Source organism: Heterodontus francisci, chromosome 20 (genome assembly GCF_036365525.1).
Source record: "Heterodontus francisci isolate sHetFra1 chromosome 20, sHetFra1.hap1, whole genome shotgun sequence".
Classification (NCBI taxonomy): Eukaryota; Metazoa; Chordata; class Chondrichthyes; order Heterodontiformes; family Heterodontidae; genus Heterodontus; species Heterodontus francisci.
The window spans coordinates 80,722,910-80,749,103 of NC_090390.1; the positions used below are offsets into that span (position 1 = coordinate 80,722,910).

General features: G+C 44.7%; 1 protein-coding gene across 3 annotated transcripts in view; it reads left to right on the forward strand.

The window, feature by feature from the left end:
* loxl4 (lysyl oxidase-like 4) overlaps positions 1-25,357 on the forward strand; it is a 142,371-nt gene extending 117,014 nt beyond the window's left edge. For all 3 annotated transcript variants that reach the window (XM_068053110.1, XM_068053108.1, XM_068053111.1), the window contains 4 exons: positions 5,690-5,805; positions 11,412-11,548; positions 14,415-14,526; positions 22,094-25,357. In XM_068053110.1, coding sequence (XP_067909211.1) covers positions 5,690-5,805; positions 11,412-11,548; positions 14,415-14,526; positions 22,094-22,164 — 436 coding nt within the window. In that variant the 3' untranslated portion in view covers positions 22,165-25,357. The remainder of the gene's footprint in view (positions 1-5,689; positions 5,806-11,411; positions 11,549-14,414; positions 14,527-22,093) is intronic.
* The last annotated feature ends 837 nt before the right edge of the window (positions 25,358-26,194 follow it).

Below are 26,194 nucleotides of genomic sequence, written 5' to 3' on the forward strand. Positions count from 1 at the left end.
GGGAGGAAACTGGAGCACCCGGAGGAAACCCATGCAGACACAGGGAGAACTTGCAAACTCCACACAGGCAGTACCCAGAATTGAACCCGGGTCGCTGGAGCTGTGAGGCTGCGGTGCTAACCATTGCGCCACTGTGCCGCCCCACTCTTCTCTCCCTCAAACTGAATGTAAAATTCAATCACATTATAATCGCTGCTACCTAGGGGCACCTTAACTATGAGGTCATTAATTAATCCTATCTCATGCACAATACCAGGTCTAGTATAGCCTGCTCTCTGGTTGGCTCCAGAACGTACTGTTCCAAGAAATTATCCTGAAACATTCTATGTACTCCTCATCTAGGCTACCTCTGCCCATCTGATTTTTCCAGTCTATATAAAACCCCCATAATAATCGCTGCACCTTTCTGACAAGCTGCCATTATTTCTTCCTTTATACCCCGTCCTACAGTGTGGTTAATGTTAGGTGGTCTGTACACCACTCCCACATGTGACTTCTTGCCTTTATGATTTCTCAACTCTACCCAAACTGCCTCTACATCCTGGTTTCCTGAACTTAGGTCGTCCCTTTCTATTGTGCTAATACCATCATTAATTAACAGAGCTACCCCTCCACCTTAGTCATAGAGTCATAGAGTCGTACAGCATAGAAACAGGCCCTTCGGGCCACCACGTCTATGCCGACCATAATGCATATCTATAATAACCCCACCTGCCTGCATTAATTCCATATCCCTCTATGCCTTGCTCATTCAAGTACCTGTCCAGATGCCTCTTAAATGTTGCCACTGTTCCTGCCTCCACCACCTCCTCTGGCAGCTCATTCCAGATACCCACTATTCTTTGTGTGAAAAATTTACCCCTTTGATCCCCTTTAAACCTCCTCCCTCTCACCTTAAATCTATGCCCTCTAGTTTTAGTCACCCCTACCATGGGAAACATATCATGGCTATCTACCCTATCTATGCCTCTCATAATGTTATATATCTCTAGCATGTGACCTCTCAGCCTCCTTCGCTCCAGGGAAAACAGACCCAGCCTATCCAATCTCTCTTTATAACTCAAGCCCTCCAAACCAGGTAACATCCTTGTGTATCTTTTCTGCACCCTCTCTAGCTTAATCACATCTTTCCTGTAGTGCGGCGACCAGAACTGCACACAGTACTCCAAATGCGGCCTAACCAACGTTATCTACAACTGTAACATGACGTCCCAACTCTTGTACTCAATGCCTCGGCCAATGAAGGCAAGCATGCCATACGCCTTCTTCACCACCCTGTTTACCTGTGTTGCCACTTTCAGGGAACTATGTATTTGTACCCCAAGGTCTCTCTGCTCAACAACACTCCCCAGGGCCCTGCCATTCACTGTATATGTCCTGCCCTGGTTTAATTTCTCAAAATGCATCACTTCACACTTGTCTGTGTTAAATTCCATTTGCCACTCCCTTGCCCACTTTCCCAGTTGATCTATATCCTGTTGTAACCTTAGACAACTTTCTTCACTGTCCACTATACCACCAATTTTGGTGTCATCTGCAAACTTACTAATCATGCCCCTTACATTCACATCCAAGTCATTAATATATATCACAAACAACAGAGGGCCCAGCACCGATCCCTGCGGCACACCACTGGTCACTGGCCTCCAATCTGAAAAACAACCCTCCACTACCACCCTCTGCCTCCTATCACCAAGCCAATTTTATATCCAATTTACTGGCTCACCCTGGATCCCATGTGTTCGAACCTTCTGGACCAGCCTACCATGCGGGACCTTGTCAAAGGCCTTGCTAAAATCCATGTAGACAACGTCCATCGCCCTGCCCTCGTCAATCCTCTTGGTCACCTCCTCGAAAAACTCAATCAAATTCGTGAGACATGATTTCCCACGCACAAAGCCATGTTGACTATCCCTAATCAGACCATGCCTTTCCAAATACATATAAATCCTGTCTCTCAGAATCCCTTCCAATAAGGGTGGTGCTGCTGACACGAAGAGCTACCGGCCCGCTGATTAGCCGGCAGCTCAATGAGGTGCGACCTCCTCCCTCAAGCGGGTGGAAGTCCCGCCTCGGAACAATTAAAGCCTGGGGACCCGTAAAATGTGGGCCGGATCCCCAGGCTAGGTGGAAGCGGGTTTGCCACCAACTCTTATGTTGGTGGCCAGCTCCCGTCCGCCCACCGTAAAATGCACCCATAGTTTAAAATATTAGATATAAGCCAATTTCAGACACTCATGTAAATAGGGTTAGTCTGATATCCATAGTCTATAAAATTCTAGGGGAAATCTTAATAAATATAAATAAATAGGGCCGATTAATTAATTAATATATTAGAGTTCAGATTATATATAGCAGTGGGTTCTGATATAGAAGGGGGTTAAAGTCTATTTCTGGGAATTTATGGGACAGCAACAGGAAGAAGTATTCCATTCTGTACCTCTTAACCTGGTTTCAAAGAAGTGGTTGCTTTAGTAAATATTTAAAGGCAGAATTTCACTTTTGCTCCCTCTTTGGTAATCATTATGAATGCAACGCAGACCTCAATATAGGTAGAGATGGAAATCCTGCACCTTTGTAACCACAACTGTTGTAAATACTTGTGAAGGTATGGAATGACTCTCTTGATTATCACACTTGATTACTATGATGCAAGCTTCAAATGGCGAATTTGTGAATGGTAAAGGGATGCTTCTATAGATATAAATATGCAGAGTTGATATCATCATGTGTGAAGGAGTCTGTAAAATAATGAGGTTCAAAGATTTGTTTTCCTCTGAATGAGGGATTGAAAATTTAAGAAGTGTTTATCTTCCTAAAAAGTTTAAAATGTTCATCTCTGTAATGCTAAGTGCACATGCCTGTGTGTGAAATAGCTTGCCTCATCTTAGAACTAAAAAGGCAGCTTTTGAAGATGGATTCGCTTCTAAAGTCACGAACCTCATCACACAGTAAAACATTGATAACATAGTTTTGCAAAGTCTTACAAAAGCTACCACTGTGTAATCGTTGATAAGATGGTTTTATGCTGATAGCCCTAAACCATAGCCATCTGCATTTTTGACAAAGCTATCCAAACTCAAAAACTGAATTATCGGCTGCAATTTTATACCCCCCCTCCAAAAGAGCGGGCTGGTGGTGGGGATGGGGGAGCGTAAAATGGAGTGGGAAGCTGGGGGGGGGGGTGGGGTGGGGGCGGGGCAGTGGCGAGAAACAGCCTGCCCGCCTCAGACCAATCAAGGCCCTTAAGTGGCCAATTATCTGCCACTTTAGGACCTCTACCTGCCACCACAGGTATTTTACATTTGGCTGGTGGGCAGCTGAGGCCTCAGAAAACACGCCTGATAAAACTAGGTGGCCTTCTGGCAGGCAGGGGGGACCCTCCTGATCGAGCACCATGTGCCCCACGGAGGGCCGTCCCTGAAGCCCCAACTGCCCCCAATGCACAACACGTCCCCTGTCCCCTAATCGACCTCCCTTGCCTCGCTGGGGCCCAATTGATTTTTTTTTGGAGCCTCGCCGGGGACACTCACCTTTTTTCCGGGACCATTCGTCATCTTCCTCCTGCAGCTGGGTGTAGTCCCAGCAATGGCCAGTGCTCCCAGTGGTTAGCACCGCAGCCTCACAGCTCCAGTGACCCGTGTTCAATTCTGGGTACTGCCTGTGCGGAGTTTGCAAGTTCTCCCTGTGACCGTGTGGGTTTCCGCCAGGTGCTCCGGTTTCCTCCCACAGCCAAAGACTTGCAGGTTGATAGGTAAATTGGCCATTATAAATTGCCCCTAGTGTAGGTAGGTAGTAGGGGAATATAGGGAAGGTAGGGATGTGGTAGGAATATGCGATTAGTGTAGGGTTAGTATAAATGGGTGGTTGATGGTCGGCACAGACTCGGTGGGCCGTAGGGCCTGTTTCAGTGCTGTATCTCTAAATAAAAAAAAAACCTGCCGGCCTGCTGATTGGTCGGCATCTCCATTCGGTGGGACTTCCTGCCTCAAGGAGGTGTAAATCCTGACCAAGACCAATTAACAGCTTGGGGAGCATAAAATCTGGTCTAGATCCCCAGGCCCGGCGTAGGTGGTCTCTCACCTTATCCTAGCTTCCTGTCCTTCCTAAATGCCTTGTACCCTGCAATATTCAGGCCCCACTTGATGTCATCCTGCAGCCATGTCTCTGTAATGGCGATCAGATCGTACTTATTTATTTCTATTTGCACTCTCTTCTTCTGTTTTGTTTCGAATGCTATGTGCATGCAGATACAGAACCTTTAGTTTTGTCCTTTTATTATTTTTGTAACCTCTAGCCTTATCTGTTGATTTACTCTTAGATTTGTACACTCTGTCCCTTCCTGTCATAGTCTGTTTATCATTTCCAATATTAATACCTTTCTCTCTTGCCTTGTCTCTACTCCTTGATTTACCATATCTTCCCAAATTTGATCCCTTACCCCCACTATTCAGTTTAAAACCATCCCTACTTCCCTAGTTATGGAGCTCGCTAGAATACTGGCCTCAGCACAGTTCAGGTGTAGACCGTCTCAACGGTACAGCCACCACTTTCCCCAGTACTGGTGCCAGTGCCTCACGAACCAGAACCCACTTCTACTGCACCAGTCTTTGAGCCACGCATTAATTTCTCTAATCTTAGTTGCCCTATGCCAGTTTGCATGTGGCTCAGGTAATAATCCAGAGATTATTACCTTTGAGGTTCTGCTTCTTAATTTGGCACCTAGTTCCTCATACTGACTATGCAGAACCTCTTTCCTAGTCCTGCCTATGTCGTTGGTACCTACACGGACCATGATGACTGGAACCTCCCCCTCCCACTGTAAGTTCCTCTTCAGCCCTGAGCAGATGTCCCTAACCCTGGCACCAGGCGGGCAACACAGCCATCTGCACTCTTGCTCTTTGCTGCAGAGAACAGTGCCAATCCCCCTAACTATACTGTCCCCTACTCCCACAACAAGTGCAAAGCCAATATTGACCATTTAGTGTCAATAATATGATGCTCAGTGTCCATAGCATTGATGGGTATTTTTGGGCACAGTTGCTTGCATCATTGATGTTGAAACCTGTACAATGCCCCATTCGCCTAGCCAGTTCACTTACTGAGCAGTGGTCTCTTTGTGTCCTGCTTTTTATATAAATTAGGGGTTCTTCCCAGAATATGGCTGAATGGCAGTCCAGAACCTCAGGACCTCTTTGGAATGTTATTGAAGAACTGAAATGTTGGAAATTTCCTCTTGGCTGGCTTTCCCTTTCCAACAACCCTTTGTTTATGGATTTCTCCCTATTTGACCACCATTTCGAGGCCAACCTTTGAGGGTCTTGTGCACTAAAAGCTTTTGTATTTCCAAAAAAAGAATGGCAATGTTTTAACGGCAAACAGCAGCCCTTTAATAGCTGCTAGTGCCTGACTTTGGACCCCTCTAACTACTGTAGTGCGCCCATGTTCTAAACACTTGGAGCAGCACAGAAATGTTTAAATAAGCTGCTCACAATATGGGACAAGGTTTATCTGTCCTACCCATCTGTGTGAAAACAGAAAACGGAAATGGAGAGATAAAGAATGTTGGCTACAGGCAGAAATGGTCCTAGTTCCTAATAGATATCCTCCAAAGATGCCTGCACTTGAAGCCAAATTATATACACCTGTTTGTCCATTCATGGAACCCAAATGATTACTGTCTTTACAGACACTATCACAGCATGGAGATCTTCACGCACTATGACCTTTTGACCCTGAATGGCAGCAAAGTCGCTGAAGGACATAAAGCAAGCTTCTGCCTAGAAGACTCGGACTGTGAAAGAGGTATGTCTAGAGGAGAAGTAGAGAAGCAGGCGTTCGGGGTGGAGTCGGTGGGTGTGAAGTCTTGCTGCGCAGAGAATCTGACAGAGCTGTGCTCATTGTCAGTGGAAATAAGATTGAAAGGAGACATGAGCCATCATTTCAACGGGATGAGAGATGTGGGCAGTCTGTTTAAGTTAAATTGTTAGCTCTGGATTTGGCAAGCAGTTAGTGAGGCGAGAAATTAGAAACTCTTTAACTCAAGGTGTTATGAAACACAGTAAATACAGTTGGTGCATCGACTAACTTTCACAAAGGAGCTGGGAGATACCTGATTAGGAGCAAGTTAGAGAGTTAGCTATAAAGTGAGATGATGAGATGCCTGATCGGACACAGTGGGGCCAATTTTCACCCAACCAAATTGACATTAAGGGAACAGTGATGGTCTTAAAATGGTAGGTAAACTTACTGCATTTGTAACAGCAACCCTCTGGCAGGTGTTGTTTGCCATACCAATTGTTGCTCGTGGGTAGCACTCTTGACTCTGAATTATGAAATTGTGGGTTCAAGTCCTACTCTAAGACTTGAGCACAAAATCTAGGCTGACACTCTGAAGTACTGAGGGAGTGCTGTACTTTTGGAGGTGCTGTCTTTCAGATGGAGATGTTAAACTGAGACCCTCTTGGGGGTATGTAAAAGGTCCCATGGTATTATCTTGAAAAAGAGCAATGGAGTTATCTCCAGTGTCCTGGCCAATATTTATACCTCAATAAACATCACAAAAACAGATTATCTGGTCATTATTACATTGCAATTTGTGGGATCTTTCTGAGTGCAAATTAACTGCTGCGTTTCCTAAATTACACCAGTGACTACCCTTCAAAAGTATTTCATTGACTGTAAGGCATTGTGGGGCATTCTGAAGTCATGAAAGGTGCTATATAAATGCAAGTCTTTCTTTTCTTTCTAAAGGGGACTTCTGTCTTTCAAAATATTTTAAACTAGCAGAGATTCTCAAAACATTTGCAGTCAAATCAGTATCTTTATTGCAATAGTACTTCTTTAAATACAGGATTTCTAGTTATTCTGTCACCAAAGACTTTAACAGAATCAAAACTTCTCACTCTGGAAAAAGCGACATAAAGCTGTGTATGCTGGAAAACAGGCCTAGGAATATGATCGCAAATTTTGTCAAGAGTCTGGCCTTGTGACTTGTTTATAGCTATCAAATATGAAAGTCCAATTGGGAGCAGTTTTCTCCTGGATTGAAAAGGCAGGTTTACATCTGATGGGCTCAATGTTATTTGAGGAATAAATGCTCTTATTTCCATGAAATCTGCCTGCTATAATTTAAGCATCCACCATCGAAGAAAACAGCTACCTAACTACCAAACTTGTTCCATGAAAAAGTTGTTGTTTAGGATTCAAGTTTCATAGCAACGTTATAACTGCTCCTTCCTTGAGTCGAAGTTTGTGCAATGGCATGTCCATTGGAGTTGAACTGTGTGGAAACTCTGGAGGGTATAGACTGTTGTCATCTTTGTCTATAGAATCAAAACTGTATTCTTTTAATTCACCTGACAACTTTTCCAAAATGTTTTCATCCAAATCCAGTGAATCTTCATTTTTAGCAGAAAGAATAGCTTTTGAATAATAAGTTGTATCAAAGAATTATCCCGGCCAATTTGCCACACTTAACCAATTCCATCATCTCATCCACCCCTCCCATGCCATCCCCATCCCTCCCATGCCATCCCTAACCCTCCCATCAATCCCATCCTATACCATCTCTGACAGAAACAATCTCTCCAGTCAGGGTAGCTTTGATATTGGGCTCCCCTTACCTTCCCCACCAGCACCCTCAGTCCTGCAGCCGTGACCAACCATTGGCAGCCACAAGTGCATCACTAGGCAGTAGTCACCAAATAAATCCACCAACAGACATGCCCCTTAAAATGACCAATCAAAACAGTTCAGACAAAAAAGTAAGTATTATTATTGGTATCCATGTCCCAAACTTAGGCTTGCGAGTGCACTTTCTGCGTTGTTTCCATTATTCATTCCCAGGATGAATATCATTTACTGCATTTGCTGCCCGTCCCTAATTGCCCTTGAGAGAGTGATGGTCTTCTTGAACCGCTGTAGTCAATGTGGTGAAGGCAGTCTTATCCTTTGTCATAATGGATTGGTACAACTGAGTGGCTTGCTCGGCCATTTCAGACGGCAGTTGAATCAGCCACACTGCTGTGGGTCTGCAGTTACATGTAGGCCAGACTGGGTAAGGACAGCAGATTTCCTTCACTGAGAGAGATTAGTGAACCAGATGGGTTTTACGACAATCTGGTAGTTTCATGGTCAGCATTACTGCTGCTAGCTTTTTATTTTAGAATTATTTAATTAACTGAATTTAGATTTCCCAGCCACTATGGTGGGATTTGAACTTAGGTCCCTAGATCATTGGCCCAGAGGCCTCTGGATTACTTGGTCCAGTAACATAACATTATGCTACCGTACCCATTGTTGCCTTTTGACTCATTGACACACTTGTCCTGCTCGAAAGCTGCTGAGAGTTAAAAGTGACCTGCCCCGCCCCTCAACCAATTCCACATTTATAATAGACGGCACCTACGCCAACCTGTCACACGACCTCACCAGCAGTGAGGCTGCAATGTCTCCACTGACAGGAAGGTGTAACTGCAGGTAAATAGGTTTTACATAGACAGCTACCACAGTAAAGGCGGACCTAGGAATTACATTGGGAAGAAGATGCCTTCAGACATAACACATATCAAGACATTATAAATAGATCTTTTCTTTTTACACACCAGTGGCTCAATGAGTTAATGTTGTCTGTAGTTGGAGACTATCGACACAGGAGGTTCTGGTTCGATCCTAGTCTTTGCCAACTGATGATTGTCTGGGTGACATTAGGTTGGCTGCCATTGGCTTCTGTACTGAACAACTTGCATTTAAATAGTGCCTTTAATGTAATAAAATGTCCCAAGGCACTTTACAGGAGCATTATGAAGCAAATTTGACACTGAGCCACATAAAGTGACACAAGAACAGTTGGTCAAAAGAGGTAGGTTTTGATGAGTGTCTTAAAGAAGGAAAGCGAAGTGGAGAGGTGTTTTGTTTTTTATTCATTCATGGAATATGGGCGTCACTGGCCAGGGCAGCATTTATTGCCCATCCCTAATTGCCCTTGAGAAGGTGGTGGTGAGCTGTCTTCTTGAACCGCTGCAGTCCATTTGGGGTAGGTACACCCACAGTACTGTTAGGAAGGGAGTTCCAGGATTTTGACCCAGCGACAGTGAAAGAACGGCGATATAGTTCCAAGTCAGGATGTTGTGTGACTTGGAGGGGAACTTGCAGGTGGTGATGTTCCCATGCATGTGCTGCCCCTGTCCTTCTAGTTGGTAGAGGTCATGGGTTTGGAAGGTGCTGTCAAAGGAGACTTGGTGTGTTGCTTGGTGCGTGTAGGGGGGAGGGTATTCCAGAGCTTAGGGCCTAGGCAACCGAAGGTGCAGGCACCAATGGTGGAGTGATTAATATCAGGATGGCACAAGAGGCCAGAATTAGATGAGCACAGATATCTCAGAGGATTGTGAGGCTGGAGGAGATTATAGAGATAGAGAGGGGCGAGGCTGTGGAGAGATTTGGAAACAAGGCTGCGAATTTTAAAATTGAGACTTTGCTTGACTGGGAGCCAATGTAGGTCAGTGAGCACAGGAGTGAGGGAACTTGGCATGAGTAAGGACACGGGCAGCAGAGTTTTGAATGACATCAGGTTTACAGAGCAAGTTGAAATAGGTCAGGATTTCTGGTTTTGAACTCAAATCTCTCACACAAATCAAGGCTACTTGAGCAAGGTGCAAGAGCATGATTGGTCCTTGTGTAACAGAGCCCCAGTGTGAGTCAAAGTCTTCTGAACAGAGATCATGGCAACAAAAAATAATATCGTTTGGAAAGAAGCTGTGCCAACACACAGACTGTTTTCTTCGAATTATTTTCTTCTTGGAAAAATACTATATTGGAACAACTTGAATACTAAACTGAGTGATTGCAACTATAGCAACGTTCTACTGAGCGTTTGGGGATTATCAATTACGATGTTTTTAAAACATATTGCAAGTCCATATGTGTTTTATGCCAAAGATGAGGAAGAAGGTATTGAATGAGGAAATGGGAGCCATCAGTCTGAATTTGATGACAGCACTTTGGAATGTTCAGGGAAGCAGAGTGTGCCGTCTGTTCTGGAAAAATTATTTCAGGATGTGGAGGCAGCTTCCTGCTGGGACTGGGAAACAGGAGCGAAGCTCCCCCCCATCTCTTCGCCCCCCACTCCTTATCCTAAAATGCGCAGATCTAATCATTGCTAAAATAGCACAGGGCTTCCTGAAGGAATAGCAATGACCTGAAAGTTTTGACCCCTTAAACTGCAGCAGACCACTGCCACCCTGGACCTTTCTGTTTCAATGCTTTGACCTCACATATGGCATCACCAGAAAAAAATCCCACTAACGTTATGGTAATAAATCTGCTGAAATGCCAGAAGCAACCACTCTTACGATGCTTCTTAGTATCAAGAAAGGCTTAGGATGTCCAAATGTGTTTTCAAGCCAATGAAGTACTTTTGATGTGTAGTCACTGTTGCAGTGTAGGAAATCTGCACACAACAAGCTCCCACACACAGCAATGATCATGGCTAGCTAACCTATTTATCAGTGTTGGTTGAACATCACCACCACCCTCTCAAGGGCAATTAGGGATGGACAATAAATGCTGGCCTGGCCAGCGACGCCCAAATCGCATGAATGAATGAAAAAAAAACAGTAGCCAGGAGAGCTCACATGTCATCGCAATACATCCCCCTGAAGCAGCAGGCTGGGCTTTGGTGTAACATCTCATTGAAAGATTGTACCTCCAACAGTGCAGCACTCCCTCAGTAGTGCCAGCCTGGATTTTGGGCTCAACTCTCTGGAGTGGGACCTGAACCCACAACCTTCTGATCTAGAGGTGAGAGTGCTACCCAACTGAGCCACGGCTGACACAAGGATTAGGGCATGAGGAAAGAGCTGGCACAGGTGGGATGGACAGTATGTTCCTCAAATGTGCTGTAAACCTCTGTGGTTGAGACTTCAAGGCACTCAACTGAAATTTTTGAAGATCAGGAAGTGGCTACACAGCGTGGCAAAGTGCTGAGATCTCAATGATCACAAGTTACAAATTTGGATCATAGGAATAAGGGGTAAATAGTGTGTAGTTTTTACAACAAAGTTGTGGAATATGTTACCAAGAAAAGGCACTGAAACAGACAGTATGAGTGAGTTTGAGACATATTTCAACATGTTCTGGAAAGAATGGGGTTTGAGGGATATGGTGAGAATGTGGGTAGGATGGGACAGAGCTGACTGGACTGATAACATTTTACAGATTATATTATTAAGGTCCCAGCAGCCCAGGAAGCAACACATCGCATAGTGTATTTGATTATTTGACAGCCTTCAGTACCACTCTTGACCAGCTAGGTCGTTTGCCAGATGGAGAGTGCTAACTGTGGGACTAGTTGTCCTTCTTTTGTAATCTGATTGCCAATTCATCCTTTTCTCTCTTCGACTTCTCACTAGGCATTTACAAACGATATGCATGTGCCAACTTCGGGGAGCAAGGTGTCACTGTGGGTTGCTGGGACCTCTACCGCCATGATATCGACTGTCAGTGGATAGATATCACTGATGTTAAACCAGGAAACTATGTCTTTCAGGTATGGAAATACTGTGAATCTCTGACTTGGTAATGGGCAGAATGTTGTACCTCGTGAATGATTTGTGTGTCTTTCTCTTTTAACATGAACATAAGATACAGGAGTAGGAGTGGGCCATTCAATAAGAACATGGCTGATCTACCTCAAATCCCCTTTCCCACCTGCTCCCCATATCTATTGGAGGATTGGAGAACTGCTAATGTTGTATCTCTGTTTAAAAAGGGAGTGAAGGATAGACCGAATAATTACAGGCCAGTCAGTCTAACCTCCGTAGTGGGCAAATTATTGGACTCTATTCTGACAGACAGGATAAACTGTCACTTAGAAAGGTACAGGTGAATCAAGGATAGTCTACATGGATTTGTTAAGGGAAGATCTTGTTTGACCAACTTGATCGAATTTTTTGAAGAAGTAATAAGGAAGATAGATGAGGGTAGTGCAGTTGATGTGGTCTACATGGATTTTAGCAAGGCTTTTGACAAGGTCCCACATGGCAGACTGGTTACAAAAAATCCCATGGGATCTAGGAAAATGCAGCAAGGTGGATACAAAATTGGCTCAGTGGCAGGAAACAAAGGGTAATTGTTGACGGGTGTTTTAGCAGCTGGAGGGCTGTTTCCAGTGGCGTTCCACAGGGCTCAGTACTGGGTCCCCTGCTTTTTGTGGTGTATATTAATGATTTGCACATAAATGTGGGGGGCATGATCAAGAAGTTTGCAGACCAGACGAAGATTGGCCGTGTGATAAATAGCAAGGAGGATAGCTGTAGGCTGCAGGAAGATATTGACGGTCTGGTCAGATGGGCAGAAAAGTGGCAAATGGAATTCAACTTGGAGAAGTGTGAGGTGATGCATTTGGGGAACTCAAACAAGGCAAAGGAATACACGATTAATGGGAAAATACTGAGAAGTGTAGAGTAAATGAGGGACCTTGGAGTGAATGTCCACAGATCCCTGAAGGTAGCAGGACAGGTCGATAAGGTGGTTAAGAAGGCATTTGGACTCCTTCCCTTTATCAGCCAAGGTACAGAATACAAGAGCAGGGAGGTTATGCTGGAATTGTATAACTCATTGGTTAGGCCACAACTTGAGTACTGTGTGCAGTTCTGGTCACCTCATTACAGAAAGGATGTAATTGCACTAGAGAGGGTACAGAGGAGATTTACGAGGATGTTGCCATAACTGGAAAAATGCAGCTATGAGGAAAGATTGGATAGGCTGGGGTTGTTCTCCTTGGAACAGAGAAGGCTGAGGGGAGATCTGATTGAAATGTACAAAATTTTGAGGGGCCTGGATAGAGTGGAGGTGAAGGGTCTATTCACCTTAGCAGAGAGGTCAGTGACGAGGGGGCATAAATTTAAAGTGATTGGTAGACAAATTAGAGGGGAGACGAGGAAACACTTTTTCACCCAGAGGGTGGTGGGGGTCTGGAACTCACTGCCTGAAAGGGCAATTGAGGCAGAAAAACTCAACTCATTCAAAAGGAGTCTGGATCTGCACCTCAAGTGCCGTAATCTGCAGGGCTACGAACCAAATGCTGGAAGGTGGGATTAGAATGGGTGGATCGTTTTTCAGCACAGACACGATGGGTCAAGTGGCCTCTTTCTGTGCCTTAAACTTTCTATGATTGTGTTATAAAATGTCACTGGTTATGTGTCTCATGGAGATCTGAGGTTTTGGGGTCTCCATCCCTCCATTGGGTGAGTCTCATGTCCATATTGGAGCAGCTCATGGAAGCAAGGGAGAAAAAGCACTTTGATAAATCACTGGTTCAGCCTCAGCTGGAGTATTGTTTCCAAATCAGGGCAGCACACTGTAGGAAGGATGGCAAGGCCTTGGAGAGGGTGCAGAAGAGATCGACTAGAACCACGAGCGAGAGACTTCAGTTATGTGGAGAGACTGGAGAAGCTGGGATTGTTTCCCTTAAGAGTAGAGATGGTTCAGTGGAGATCTAATAGAGGTGTTCAAAATTATAAGGGGTTTGATAAAGCATTCACACCCTTCCTAAATAGGGAGACCAAAACCGCACACAGTATTTGAGATGTGGTCTCACCAATACCCTGTATAACTGAAGCATAACATCCTTACTTTTATTTTCAATTCCTCTTGTAATAAAGGATAGCATTCCATTAGCCTTCTTTATTACTTGTTGTACCTGCATACTAATAGTCTATACTTCTTGACCCAGAGACTGGTGAGAATTTGGAACTCGCTGCCACATGGAGTGGTTGAAGCAAACAGCATAGATGTGTTTAAGGGGAAGCTAGATCAACACATGAGGGAGAAAGGAATCAAAGAATGTGCAGATAAGGTGAGATGAAGTAGGGTGGGAGGAGGCTCGTGTGAAGCATGGACCGATCTGTGTAAATGAAGGATTTTGGATTCGATGTATTAGGAACTTGCAGCCAATGAAGGTAGGAGTGAGAAGGAAGTGAGATTTAGTGCAGAACGGGATACAGGTGGCTGGAACACGTTGGAATTTACATAGGATGGAGGACAGGAACATGACGAAGAATGGACTGGGAAAACAAGTTTGGAGCCAATGATGAGGAATTCAGCTGCAGTGGAGATAAGGGTGGAGGAAGGTGAAGATGCAGAGGATGAAATTTGGAAGGTGCAGAAGACAGGATATGACCTCTTGCTCCGTAATACAGTAGAATATCCCATATCCGACACTGCCATAGCTGTCTTGACCTATTGAACCCTTCGAGGCCTAATCCAAATGGAGAGGACATTGTTGATACACTGGCTGTAAATGTTTCTGAAGGGGATGGACTGACTCTCTCCTGTTCTGAGGACACACACTAATTAATCTTTTGCTCCTCTCTGTAAAAGTCCTGAATTTTTTGCCTCTGTCCTTCACGCAGGTCCACATCAACCCCAACGCGGAAGTGGCCGAGTCAGACTTCTCTAACAATATTGTGAAGTGCCGGTGTAGATATGATGGTTTCCGTATCTGGATGTATGGTTGCCACACAGGTACGTAGTCCTTCATCAGAGACTGAGTCTTAAATCATTGCTGTCATCACTGAGTGTGTCCACATGTAGCTACTTAGATTCAGTCCCATACATTCTGAATTTCTCACTCCAGATTAGAATTGTGAAAGACTGTTTCAAAATCCAGACTTTGTCAAACCTGGATGGTTCTTCATAACAAAAATCATGCAGAATAATTTCAATACATCAGTGTTCTTTTAACAATAGAATTACATGGAATATACAACACAGAAAACAGGCCATTCTGCCCATCAAGTCTGTGCTGGTGTTTATACTCCACACGAGTCTCCTCCCATTCCATCTGCCTCAGCATTTCTTTATATTCCCTTTTCTCTCTTGTACTCCTCTAGTTTCCTTTCAAAAGCATCTAAGCTTTTTGCCTCAACCCCTTCCTGTTGTAAGTTCCGCATTCTAACCACGCTCTGAATAAAGAAATTTCTCCTTATTTCCCTATTGGATTTATTAGTAACTCTCTTGTATTTATGGCCATGAGTTTTGGATTCTCCCACAAGTGGAAACATTCTCTCCCTATCTACCCTGTCCAACCCATTCATAATTTTAAAGACCTCTACCAGGTCTCCTCTAAGTCTTCTCTTTTCTGAAGAAAAAGCTCCAACCAGTTCAATCTTTCCCGATAGCAATAATCGCTCAGTTCCGGTGCCATCCCTGTAAGTCTTTTTTCCACTTTCTCCAGTGCTTCTATGTCCTTTTTATAGCACGGAGACTGGAACTGTACAAATACTCTCTAAGTGAGACCTGATCAGGGTCCAATGCAAGTTGAACATAACTTCACTACTTTTGAATTCTATTTGTTTAGAAATAACTCCCAGTGCTTTGTTCGCATCTTAATTGCTTTGCTGACCTGCGAAGCTGCTGTTAATAATTTGTTCAGCTGTATCCTGAAATCCCTTTGCTCTTAGTTTCTAAGGTGTAGATGATGTTTCTGATTTTCCTCCCAAAGTGCATACCTCATATTTATCGATATTAAAGTTTATTTGCCACTTAACTTCCAGTCTGCAGGTTTTCTGATGGCGTCACCAAATATTCCCAGCATGGTCTTAATCAATGAATTATATCAACAGCCACTTTCTAACTACAGGAGTGTTGAACACAGCCCTACAATCCTTCAAGATTTTTTTCAATATTCTTTCATGGGATGTGGGCGTCACTGGTTAGGCCAGCATTTTTTGACCATCCCGAATTGCCCTTTAGAAGGTGGTGGTGAGCTGCCCTTTTGAACCTTTAGGGGAGGTGGTGGCGTAATGGTATTGTTGCTGGACTTATAACCTAGATACCCAGTGTATTGCTCTAGGAACATGGGCTTGAATCCCACCATGGCAGAAGGTGGAATTTAAATTCAATTAATAAATCTGCAGTTAAAAGCTAGTTTAATGATGGCCGTGAAACTATTGTCGATTGTTGTAAAAGGCTATGGGCCAAGTGCTGGCAAATGGGATTAGGTAGACAGGTCAGGTGTCTTTCATGCATCGGTACAGACTCGATGGACCGAAGGGCCTCTTCTGCACTGTATTATTCTGTGATTCTGAAAAACCCATCTGGTTCACTAATGTCCTTTAGGGAAGGAAATCTGCTGTCCTTACCTGCTCTGGCCTACATATGTCTCTAGACCCACAGCAATGTGGTTGACTGTTAAATGCCCTCTGAAGTCAACTAGCAAGTCACTCAGTTGTATCTAACCGCTACGAAGTCAATGAGGAATGAAACCGGACATACCACCGGGCATCGAACTAGGCACCAGAAACAACAACAGCAAACCCAGCCCTGTCGAGCCTGAAAAGTCCTTCTTACTAACATCTGGGGGCTTGTGCTAAAGTTAGGAGAGCTGTCCCACAGAGTAGTCAAGCAACAGCCTGACATAGTCATACTCACGGAACCATACCTTACAGACAATGTCCCAGACACCACCATCACCATCTCCGGGTACGTCCTGTCCCACCGGCAGGACAGATTCACCAGAGGTGGCGGGCGGCACAGTGGTATACAGTTGGGTGGGAGCTGCCCTGGGAGTCCTCAACACCAACTCCAGACCCCATGAAGTCTCATGACATCAGGTCAAACATGGGCAAGGTAACCTCCTGCTGATTACCACCTGCTGCCCTCCCTCAGCTGATGGCTCAGTACTCCTCCATGTTGAACAGCACTTGGAGGAAGCACTGAGGGTGGTAACGGCGCAGAATATACTCTGGGTGGGGGACTTTAATGTCCATCACCAAGAGTGGCTCAGTAGCACCACTACTGACTGAGCTGGTCGAATCCTAAAGGACATAGCTGCGAGACGGGTCTGCGGCAGGTGGTGCGGGAACCAACAAGAGGGGAAAACCTACTTGACCTCGTCCTCACCAATCTGCCTGCCGCAGATGCATCTGTCCATGACAGTATTGGTAGGAGTGACCACTGCACAGTCCTTGTGGAGACAAAGTCCCGCCTTCACATTGAGGATACCCTTCATCGTGCTGTGTGGCACTATCACCGTGCTAAATGGGATAGATTTCAAACAGATCTAGCAACTCAAAACTGGCCAACCATGAGGTGGGCCATCAGCAGCAGTAGAATTGTATTCAACCATAATCTGTAATCTCATGGCCTGGCATATCCCCCATTACCATCAAGCAGGGGAATCAACCCTGGTTCAATGAAGAGTGCAGGATGCCATGCCACAGGAGCCTGGTGAAGCCTCAGCCCAGGACTACTTGCGTGCCAAACAGCGGAAGTAGCATCAATAGACAGGGCTAAGCGATCTTAAAACCAACAGATCAGATCTAAGCTCTGCAGTCCTGCCACATCTAGTTGTGAATGTTGGTGGACAATTAAACAACTAACTGGAGGAGGTGGCTCCACAAATATCCCCATCCTCAATGATGGGGGAGCCCAGCACATCAGTGCAAAAGATAAGGCTGAAGCATTTGCAACAATCTTCAGCCAGAAGTGCCGAGTTGATGAGCCATCTCGGCCTCCTCCTGAGGTCCCCCAGCATTACAGATGCCAGACTTCAGTCAATCTGATTCACTCCACGTGATATCAAGAAATGACTGAAGGCACAGGATACTGCAAAGGCTATGGGCCTTGACAACATTCCAGCAATAGTACTGAAGTCCTGTGCTCCAGAGCTTGCCACAGACTAGCCAACCTGTTCCAGTACAGCTACAGGACTGGCATCTATCCGGCAATGTGGAAAATTGTCCAGGTATTTCCAGCCCACAAAAAGCAGGACAAATCCAACCCGGCCAATTACCGCCCCATCAGTCTACTCTTGATCATCAGCAAAGCGATGGAAGATGTCGTCGACAGTGTTATCAAGCTGCACTTGCTTAGCAATAACCTGCTCAGTGACGCTCAGTTTGAGTTCTGTCAGGGCCACTCAGCTCGTGACCTCATTATAACCTTGGTTCAAACATGGACAAAACAGCTAAACTCAAGAGGTGAGGTGAGATTGACTGCCCTTGACATCAAGACAGCATTTGACCAAGTATGGCATCAAGGAGCCCTAGCAAAACTGGAGTCAATGGGAATCAGGGGAAAACTCTCCACTGGTTGGAGTCATACCAATTGCATAGGAAGATGGTTGTTGTTGGAGGTCAATCATCTCAGTTCCAGGATAGGAGTTCCTCAGGGTAGTGTCCTGTGTCCAACCATCTTCAGCTCCTTCATCAATAACCTTCCCTGTATCATAAGATCAGAAATGGGGATGTTCGCTGATGATTGCACAATGTCCAGCACCATTCACAACTCAGATACTGAAGCAGTCCATGTCCAGATGCAGCAAGACAAGCCTGGACAAAATCCAGTCTTGGGCTGATAAGTGGCAAGTAACATTCACGCCACACAAGTGCCAGGCAATGACCATCTCCAACAAGACAAACTCCAAACATCTCCCCTTGACATTTAACGGTATTACCATCACTGAATCTCCCACTGTCAACATTCTGGGGTTATCATTGATCAGAAACTGAACTGGAGTGGCCATATAAATACCGTGGCTACAACAGCAGGTTAGAGGCTAGGAATCCTGCGATGAGTAACTCACTTCCTGACTCCCCAAAGCCTGTCCACCATCTACAAGGCACAAGTCAGGAGTGTGATGGAATACTCTCCACTTGCCTGGATGGGTGCAGCTCCAAAAACACTCAAGAAGCCCGACACCTTCCAGAACAAAGCAGCCCGCTTGATTGGCACCTCATTCACCACCTTCAACATTCACTCCCTCCACCACCGGTGCACAGTGGCAGCAGTGTACAAGATGCACTGCAGCAACTCACCAAGACTCCTTCAACAGCACCTTTCAAACCTGCGACCTTTTCCACTTGGAAGGACAAGGGCAGCGGAAGCATGGAAACACCACCCCCTGCAAGTTCCACCACCATCCCGACTTGGAACTATATCGCCATTCCTTCACTAACGCTGGATCAAAATCCTAGAACTCTCCCAAACAACGCAAAGTCCTGGAACTCCCTTCCTAACAGCACTGTGGGTGTACCTACCCCACATGGACATTTTATTTATTTGTTCATGGGATGTGGGCATGGCTGGCTAGGCCAGCATTTATCACCCATCCATAGTTGGCCTTGAGAAGGTGGTGGTGAGTTGCCTTCTAGAACCGCTGCAGTCCATGTGGGGTAGGTACACCCACAGTGCTGTTAGGAAGGGAGTTCCAGGATTTTGACCCAGCAACAGTGAAGGAATGGCGATATAGTTCCAAGTCAGGATGGTGTGAGGCTCGGAGGGGAACTTGCAGGTGGTGATGTTCCCATGCTCCTGCTGCCCTTGATCCTCTAGGTGATAGAGGTCACGGGTTTGGAAGATGCTGTTGAAGGAGCCTTGGTGCATTGCTGCAGTGCATCTTGTACATGGTACACTGTGCGTCGGTGGTGAGGGTGGTGGTGCGTTTGTGGATGGGGTGCCAATCAAGCGGGCTGCTTTGTCCTGAATGGTGTCGAGCTTCTTGAGTGTTGTTGGAGCTGCACCCATCCAGTCAAGTGGAAAGTATTCTATCACAATTCTGACTTGTGCCTTGTAGATGGTGGACAGGCTTTGGGGAGTCAGGAGATGAGTTACCCACTGCAGAATTTCTAGCCTCTGACCTGCTCTTGTAGCTACGGTATTTATACGGCTGATCCAGTTAGGTTTCTGGTTAATGGTAACCCCTAGGATGTTGATAGTGGGGGATTCTGCAATTGTAATGCCATTGAATATCAAGGGGAGATGGTTAGATTCTCTCTTGTTGGAGATGGTCATTGCCTGGCACTTGTGTGGCACAAATGTTACTTGCCACTTATCAGCCCAAGCCTGGATATTGTCCAGGTCTTGCTGCATTTCTACATGGACTGCTTCAGTATCTGAGGAGTCACGAATGGTGCTGAACATTGTGCAATCATCAGCGAACATCCCCACTTCTGACCACCCTATTGAAGGAAGGTCATTGATGAAGCAGCTGAAGATGGTTGGGCCTAGGACACTACCCAGAGGAACTCCTGCAGTGATGTCCTGGAGCTCAGATGGTTGACCTCCAACAACCATAAACATTTTCCTTTGTGCTCGGTATGACTCCAACCAGCAGTGAGTTTTCCCCCTGATTCCCATTGACTTCAGTTTTGCTACAGCTCCTTGATGCCATACTCAGTCAAATGCTATCTTAATATCAAGGGCAGTCACTTTCACCTCACTTCTTGAGTTCACTTGTTTTGTCCATGTTTGAACCAAGGCTGTAATGCGGTCAGGAGCTGAGTGGTTCTGGCGGAACCCAAACTGAGCATCACTGAGCAGGTTATTGCTAAGCAAGTGCTGCTTGATGGCACTGTCAACAACACCGTCCATCACTTTACTGATGATCGAGAGCAGACTGATGGGATGGTAATTGGCCAGGTTGAACTTGTCCTGCTTTTTGTGTACAGGACATACCTGGGCAATTTTCCACATTGCCGGGTAGATTCCAGTGTTGTAGCTGTACTGGAACAGCTTGGCTAGGGGTGCGGCAAGTTCTGGAGCACAGGTCTTCAGTACTATTGAGGGAGCATGCACTATTGGAGGTGCCATCATTTGGATGGCACGTTCAACCAAAGTGCAGTTTGCCCTCTCAGGAGGACGTAAAAGATGCCACGGCACTATTTTGAAGAAGAGCAGGGGAGTTCTCCCTGGTATTCTGGCCAATATTTATTTATCCCTCAACCAACATCACTAAAAAAAAAAAATTGGTCATTTTCACATTGCCCTTTGTGGGAGCTTGCTGTGCACATATTAGCTGGTGCATTTCATACATTACAGCAGTGACTACACTTGAAATGTACTTTGAGATGCCCTGAGGTTGTTAAAGGTGCTATCTAAATGCAAGTCTTCCTTTTGATGCCTGTTTTTCAGCCAGAAAGTGGGGAACTGGCAGTTAAAAACAGCTCTGTTATCTCATGGATCAGAGCAAACCTTTTTAATATTAATCAGTCAGCATTCAGCAATTTACTGTGACTGCAATCAGTGAGATTTACTCAGGCTAGTTACAGATATAGAATACTGTGCTGGATTATTGGAAATGATTATCTTTATTTTCTCTGAGAGAGCTCAGGTCACAACCTCATGCTGTGATGCTGTAATTGAAAGATGGTAAGACTGATAATCTGGAAGGACGACATCTAATAGCCCGAAGGGCCTCTGTAGAAACATCTCTGGATTCAGCAAGTATAAGCGATGATGCTCATCCTCCTGACTGTGGGGATGCTGAGCACTCGGCACATCCACACTCGCCTTCCATCACTGGCTCCAGATGCTGAGGGGCAATGGAACTGGACTTTAGGTGTCACCCAAGGCTCAGTGAATAGCACATTTGCCTCTGATGTTGTGGTTTCATGTCCCACTCCAGCGACTTGAAGAGTTTAGGAGACTGAACTTTGAACTGCAATTCTCAAACAATTCCCGGTGCTGTAGAATCTGCCTGGTAATGTAAGTGGGACAGATTCCACAACACTGGAATGCCAGCATGTTAGGCAACTGCCTTCGCTCAAAGCGGTCTATGATTATATGGTCAGCCTTCCTGAATAGTGGAAATATGCATTTATATAGCACCTTTCCTGACCTCAAGATGACCGAAAGGACTTTACAGCCAATAAAGTACGTTTTGAAGTGTTGTCACTCCTGTAGTGCAGGCAACACGGCAGCCAATTTGCGCACAGCAAGCTCACAGAAACAGCAACATGATAATGACCATATCATCCATTTTAGTGATATTGAATGAAGGATAAATATTGGACAGGACACTGGACACTAACTCCCCTGTTGTTCTTCTGAATAGTGCCCTGGGATCTTTTATATCCACCTGAGAGGGCAGACAGGTTTCACGTCTCATCCGAAAGAAGGTTCTGTGATGCCACCATTTCAGAATAGTAATTTTAAAGGAAGCTATTGCAGACCAAAGGAATGGGAGGAGGCCATTCAGCCCCCTTAAGCCTGTTCCTCCATTCAATGAGATCATGTATATCATCTGTATATCGACCCTTTTGAGGGAGGTGGCCACTTTACCAACTCATCTCATCTGCTTGCCTTTTAGGTGATGCCTTCAGCACTGCTATTGAGGATCAATTTGAACATCAGCTCGCCTTGTCCAACAACGTGTCCTAACAGGAGCAACCTCATTTACAATACCAGACAATACCTCGGACCTCCTGCTCTGGATATGTACCTCACCCCCTTCAGAATGAGGCTGTCATTTGGACTATCACATGACTCAATGGAGGAAAACGTTTCTAAACCAACAACTGAATGGGACTTGGGGTTACAATTCGATCATGCACTAGGAACTTGTGGTCATATCCCAAAAGAAATGCTAAGTCTTTGGGGGTAATGTTGACTTTTAGCGCTGGGCAAGAAATGGGAAATAGCAAATCAAACACTTATTTTACCGCTCCCAAAAATAGGACCCGTTTTCACCTGGCGAGAAAAGTTAATAGGAACCCTCTCTCTGTGTGTGGTTCATTTTTTACTTATGTTTTTTTTTTAAATTTTATCCAAAGCGGATCTCATAACCTCAATACTTGCACATTGAATTATTTGAGGATATTTTTTAAAAGATCTATATAAATATATAATATTAAACAAAAGGGAATGTACGTGTTGTTCCAGCTATAATTTCCTTTTCTATTGGGCTTTTTTCACTCTTGCTGGATCTGGTGCTATGTTGCGGTCTAGCAGAGAGGGTCTGCTTCAACTTTTAATTGTTGCCTGGCTAACTGCAACAGAAGTCACAAGACTAGTGTAAGCAATGGTAATTTTATAGAGAGCGTATTCATGCACATGCAAATTGCCCCCATCAGTGATGACCAATATGGTGTGCTAGAGCTATTACAGTAGTGTTACAGTGCAGTGTTACAGTTCTAATGTTTCCTTATGTACTGACTTTTTGCCCAGATATTTCCAGATCCACTCTGACCTACAGCTTTATTTAAACTGCACCTCACTAATCCTACACCATATAGAGGGGATTATTGGAGGTTTAACTACACAAAATGTAACTGAACATTCACAGTGTTATTGTTGCAATGTTCTTTAATTCAGTGCACCGTAACAAGGTGCGACCTAATGAATAATCACTCTTGTTTCTGCCCTAAATCAACAGGGACTTTAAGATGCTATAACTGGCAACTTTGAAATTGGCAATTTTTAATTGGTTAATTTTTTAAATCACTTTTAGGCAGGTAAAAGTGACTGCCCATTTTCAACATGGGTGATTTCCGTGATGGGGACTGTAATGAATGGGTTAATAGGGGAGGCGATGGCGTAGTGGTAATGTCACTGGATGAGACATCCAAAGCCCCAGGCTAATGCTCTGAGGACATGTGTTTGAATCCCACTATGGCAGATGGTGTAATCTGAATTCAATTAATAAAAAAATCTGGAATTAAAAAGCTAATGTTGACCATGAAACCATTGTCGATTGTTGTAAAAACCCATCTGCTTCACTAATGTCCTTTAGAGAAGGAAATCTGCTGTCCTTACCTGGTCTGGCCTACATGTGACTCCAGACCCACAGCAATGTGGCTGACTCTTAACTGCCCTCTGAAATTGCCAAGCAAGGCACTTAGTTTGAGGGCAATTAGGGATGGGCAATAAATGCTGGCCTAGCCAGCGATGCCCACATCTATGAACGAATTTAAAAAAAATCATATCAAATTGATTTCACTGTGCTCTCATAACAGGAGCCAGAACAGTCAGATAACACCCTTGTCAAAATAATGGCTGGAGGAATTTCATCATAGTATGTTGGGCTAGATTTACATCTTCACTGCTGGAGTTATTCTGATGAGGCAGATTGCACCCCACTTTATGCAACCACCCTCCCCCTCAATATTCATTCCACTTCTATAAAAGATGGGTGACGCACCACACTAGATTTCTGCCCAGGCTCTAAAGATGAAAGTCTTGTCCTGTTACTTCTTTCAACCCCAATGTCTCCCTGTGTAGGTTCACCTCATAAGGTGCCGACTATATCCAAACTCAAATCCTTTCTGGGCCTCATTTAAGTTTTGCCCGCCACACGCTAGCACAGATTTGAGCAATTCTGACTCCACGGCAACCTGATGGGTGAAGGAGGGTGGGGAAGTAAACCTGGGTGAGCAGTATTTATGAGGAGCCAGGAAGAACACACCCCTGCTCCTCGCAGCCACACAAGAGTATAATCCATGTGACTCCAAAAATTGTACTCTGGTCCTAACTACGCCCTAACCTTGAACAATCAAGGGTGATACCACCTAAAAGAGGGGCGGGTACGTGCTCTGGCCCCCCAGTTGCAAAGGGATGTACCCACACCTTCTGGAGTGACAGTGTCAATGGAGTACTATGTCTACTGACTCCGTCTGGAGGCCATTAAAGAACTTGCATTTCTGTAGCGCCTTTCACAAACTCAGGACACCCCAAAGTGCTTTACAGCCAATGAAGTACTTTTTGAAGTGTTGTCATTGTTGTAATGCAGGAATTGATTACCATCGCTTTGTCCAGGTGAAACTTGGTCCTATTGCCTCCCGCTAGCCAGGATTTAAAAGGTAGCGCACAGGATTACTGTGCAGCATTATTTGGGAACTTGACACCAAAACGAGGAAGGAAGAACACCAGGAATGTAAGATTGAGGGACGTGAGGCATTCCACAGTTTGATGTCCTGGGAAACAATGAGAATAGCAGATAAAGGAGAGGGAGGGAAACAAGGAATGAAGGAAAGGAGGGGAGGCAGAGAAGGAGGAAGGGAAGGCAGGAAGGAATGAAGGAAAGAAAGGAGAGAGAGGAGAAGGAAGAGAGGGGAGAATAAAGGAAGGAAAGGTGAGGGAGAAATGAAGGAAAGGAAGAAAAGTAAAGGAGGAAAAGGGAAGGTAGGAATGGAGGGAGGGAGGGAAGGAATTGTATGATTCTATATACTACAAGATTCCCAAGTTGCCTGATTAATTCTGTGTATCCGGTGAGAAGGAATTGGAAATGAATTGAGTTCTTCACGTCTGTTTGGACAAACCAACCAACCTGAAAGCATCCATATGCAGACACTCTATCCCGTAAAAGTAACAGGGTCATTACATGCTTAAAGACTGTTGTGATAGAATCACAATACAACAGTCGGCAGGGAACGATTTTAGTCCAATTCTAAGATTTCTGAGACTGTAATGTGCATTATAAAGTTACTAGCCACTTCCTTTCAATTCTTTGTGATAAGTTATTCAGTAGCATATATATTTATATCTGTTTACTATTGCAGTGGTCACACAGCTGTATGAGTGTGGCTCGAACCATGCACTCCTTCTCTGATAAAGACATCTTTGTACAATCCCAGAATTTGCCTGACATTTCTTTATTCAAATCTATTTTTTTGAAAAGTAGGTTTTAATTTTTTTTAAAGTGGACTGCACAGTGGTGGGAGGCAGGGTTGGGGGCGGAAGGAAGGAAGGATCAATGAATGGAGTGATTTATTGATTGCTAACAAATTAATCTGTGGGATTGCAGGAGGAGGTGAGGGATGGTGATGATGCATTCACTGGTACAGGACATCACCAGTGCCTCTTGCCCATGCAAAAATCTCATCACATTTCTCCAGAGACCAGGTTCCCCTTAAAAACTGTACAATCTCTGCGAGCATGTGCTTGGGTGTTCTAATTCACTGGGATTCCAACAAAGTTCATTCATGCCACAGGATCATTGGATCATGTGTGGTTGAAACCTGAAGGAGCTGGGTGGGTTAGTTGATTGCTGCAACATAGTTATAACTTTGATAATCTTTCCAGTGTGCTAACTCGAACAGACAGCACTGAAATGCTTGACCTCGGGAGGCAAGAGTTCTGTGAATGTGCTTCTTAAAAAAAGTTCTGAAGTATAGCAGATTATGTATTTCAGAAAAATGGGAGACCTTTCGACTTCTGATTGTGAAGCACAGTACTGTAACTTGAGATCCTCCCAATGTCAGTTCATTGTACCTGGGGCTGAATACAACAGCGTGGGTGTAAATGGTGTTCTGATTGCTGAAGGGGACAAGGATTTGTGCAGAAAGAATAAAAAAGCTGGGAATGTTCTCCTCAGAACAGAGAAGGTCTTGGGGAGATTTAATAGAGGTGTTCAAAATTATGATGGGTTTTGACAGATTAAATAAAGGAAAATGTATGCATCGGCAGGAAAGTC